General features: G+C 42.2%; 2 protein-coding genes and 1 pseudogene across 3 annotated transcripts in view; all 3 read right to left on the bottom strand.

Annotated features, from left to right (window-relative positions):
* Positions 1-436: 436 nt before the first annotated feature.
* TEOVI_000866400 (Trypanosomal VSG domain containing protein, putative) lies at positions 437-1405 on the bottom strand (the record flags this gene model as incomplete). The annotated part of the gene is made up of 1 exon (XM_067221797.1): positions 437-1405. One exon carries the CDS (start codon positions 1403-1405, stop codon positions 437-439), a length of 969 nt encoding a protein of 322 aa, XP_067077898.1.
* Positions 1406-1471: 66 nt separating this feature from the next.
* TEOVI_000866300 (Trypanosomal VSG domain containing protein, putative) lies at positions 1472-1774 on the bottom strand (the record flags this gene model as incomplete). Its single annotated transcript, XM_067221796.1, has 1 exon — positions 1472-1774. The coding sequence occupies one exon, from the start codon at positions 1772-1774 to the stop codon at positions 1472-1474; it is 303 nt and encodes a 100-aa protein (XP_067077897.1).
* Positions 1775-2253: 479 nt separating this feature from the next.
* TEOVI_000866200:pseudogene overlaps positions 2254-2517 on the bottom strand; it is a 1037-nt pseudogene continuing 773 nt past the window's right edge. Inside the window, 4 exon segments of the mRNA in view lie at positions 2254-2310; positions 2313-2414; positions 2416-2442; positions 2444-2517. The exon segment at positions 2444-2517 is cut by the window's right edge and continues 235 nt beyond it. Coding sequence covers positions 2254-2310; positions 2313-2414; positions 2416-2442; positions 2444-2517 — 260 coding nt within the window.

Raw genomic sequence — 2517 nt, 5'->3', positions numbered from 1 at the left:
TATTATTATTATTACTGCTCTTATTATTATACGTAAAATTAAAAAAATAAACCATATTATAAAAGTACTCATTTTTTATATCATATCGACTCTTACCCTGCTGCTTTATTCCCAGATGAGATTATTATACGTATTTTTCAAACTTTGAAACATTTCTCTAATTTCACATTTTCGTCCAAAAGTTTAAAAATTTTTAATATTTTATCAGGTATTAAATTTTTCTCAAAAAGAAAATTTCATAAAATTAAGTAAAGTCTTTAAAATTCTACAAAACCCATAAAGGAAGCAGCCATCAGAGCAAATTTTCTTTTTACAAGAAAACTGAAATCTTTGCAAGTTTCGCCTTCCCATTTACAGTTTCCAGTGCAATCTCCCTCCTTTTTTCTTATCGGAGCATTTCTCCCCTTTCTTAATATCTGTTCCTCCATTTTGTTTTTCATTCTTTTTCTGCTTTTTCCCCTTCCTCACTCAATGTGCACCTTTTCTTCTCATCTTTTTCTTCGGCGTTCCACTTGCAAGGCGTTTTGCATTCTGGTTCTGTTTCTTTTTTATTGCACTCTTTTTCGGCTTCTTCTCGCAGCTCCTTCGCTGGTGTCTTCTGAGTCTGTCTAGGTGCGCTCTGTGCTATAGGTTGTGTCGGTGCTGCTGCTGCTTTGCCTAGCGTATGGTTGAGAATGTTCAACTTCTGATAAAGGACGTACGCATGAGCAGCTGCTTTTTCCGCCTTTTCCATCTCTTCCGCCGCTTCTTCCAGATTTGTCGCCCATTTTATCTGGTGTCTGAGTCCGGCGCCGGTTCCGCGGCCGTAGTATACGCATGCTCCGTCAGCGCCGTCTGCTGTCGCTTTGCAGCCGTCATTGCCGTTGTTCCGTAGTTTGCCTAGTACAAAATTTGTTTTGGCGTCGGCCGTTCTGCCTGCAGCGATATAGGCAGTAAGTGCTGCTACTGTGGCTTTTAGAGATGCTGCAGACAACTTTGCTGTGGGGGCTAGCTTTCTGCAGCCTGTTTTTAATTTCCTCCAGTCTTCGGCTAGGTCAGTATCGCCTGTCGGGTTTATTGACATTGTCGCGGTGGTAGAGTCCGTGCATACCTGTGCTCCTTGTCCGACACTCTGCAGCGCGCACAGACACATCACATCGATCTTTAAGCTGTCACCTGTTCGCGATTTAGAGTTTGCGTCGCCTGTTTTTCCGCAAGTTTCCTCCCTCGTCTGGCCGTCGCTGGCGGTTAGCTGTACTCCGTCATCGACAGTTTGTGTTCCGTACAGTGCCTCATTTAGCTTGGCTTGAACTTGCGAGGCCGAGTCAGCTAGCCCTAAGTTTGCCATGGCTTCAGCCGTTGCTTTTATTTCCTGTATTGTCTGGTTGAGTGCATCGTTGCGCTGTCCTGGTTGTCGTCTGTTCATCCAGACCTTGTACTCTACGTTTGCAGCTGGCTGCTTGTTTTTTGCTGCCGCCGCTTTGCACTTTGCCTAACCAATCGATTCGCAGACGGACTTGGCCAGTGAATTTTCTTTCAGTTTACTGAGATCCGTTGCACCGTCATTTTGAATCTCCCCAAGCACTTCGTCGCCGCTAAGCGCTAGTTCAAGGGCTTCGGCCAATGCGACGATTTCTGAGTGGTCTTCGGGCGTTGGCGCTGTATACTTTTCTTGTGCTAGATTTATGGCTGTGCAGATTTGAGCATACGCTTCCCTGTTTTCGCCTTCAGCTTCCCCCGCTGCTGTGGCTTTGTAGGCTGAGAAAACAATGGCGAGTGTTATTGGTAGAAACATTCTGTTTACCTGGATTTATTTGATGAATATGTAAAGAAAAAGAGTCAAAATCCAGATGTTTAGATATGTAGAAAGTTCGCTGTATCATGGATGGAATTAAAATCTGCAGTCAATGCAGTTTATCATTAAGTTGTATTTGTGTAAAAAGCACTAACTTAAAACAAAGAATATCCACTTTTTAAAATATAATCTATAGTGTTCAATATCTTTACCTAAAAAACTTTACCATTTACATTTACTGTGCATTTCTATCGCAGGCAAGCTCCTGCCTTGCTTTTGCCTGTCTCATGACGATGTGACGCTGAAACTTCTTCCATACATGTGCCGTTGACCAAATCGTACTAGTATTCTAGTTTATTACAGCCATCATTCGTTCCTTGTTGGACAAAAGATGTCCTGAATGAGATGTTTGCAAGTATTATATAACTTTCCCATTTGAAGCTCTAACATTTTGCGGAGGTATCCTGAGTTACGTGCCTAGTGCAGTTTGTCGTTACTGCATTATTACCTCCGTCTCTCTTTTTTATTCTGTTTTGTTTGCTGCATCTTCTGAAGGTGTGGCTGCTTTTTTCTCGTCATTTTTGGGTGTTTTCGCGGCTTTTGAGTTTAGTTCATCGATTCGCCTGGCTAAACCATCTTCTGAGTTCGCTGATCGTCCTTTCTTTTTTTGAGGTCTACCTCGGTTTTACTATTTCTTTTGGTTATTCCTATTTTCAATTGTTCGATTTTCTTCCACAAATTTC

Source organism: Trypanosoma equiperdum (genome assembly GCF_001457755.1).
Source record: "Trypanosoma equiperdum strain OVI genome assembly, contig: ctg_1488, whole genome shotgun sequence".
NCBI classification, from domain to species: domain Eukaryota; phylum Euglenozoa; class Kinetoplastea; order Trypanosomatida; family Trypanosomatidae; genus Trypanosoma; species Trypanosoma equiperdum.
This window is presented reverse-complemented; position numbering and strand designations above follow the sequence as displayed.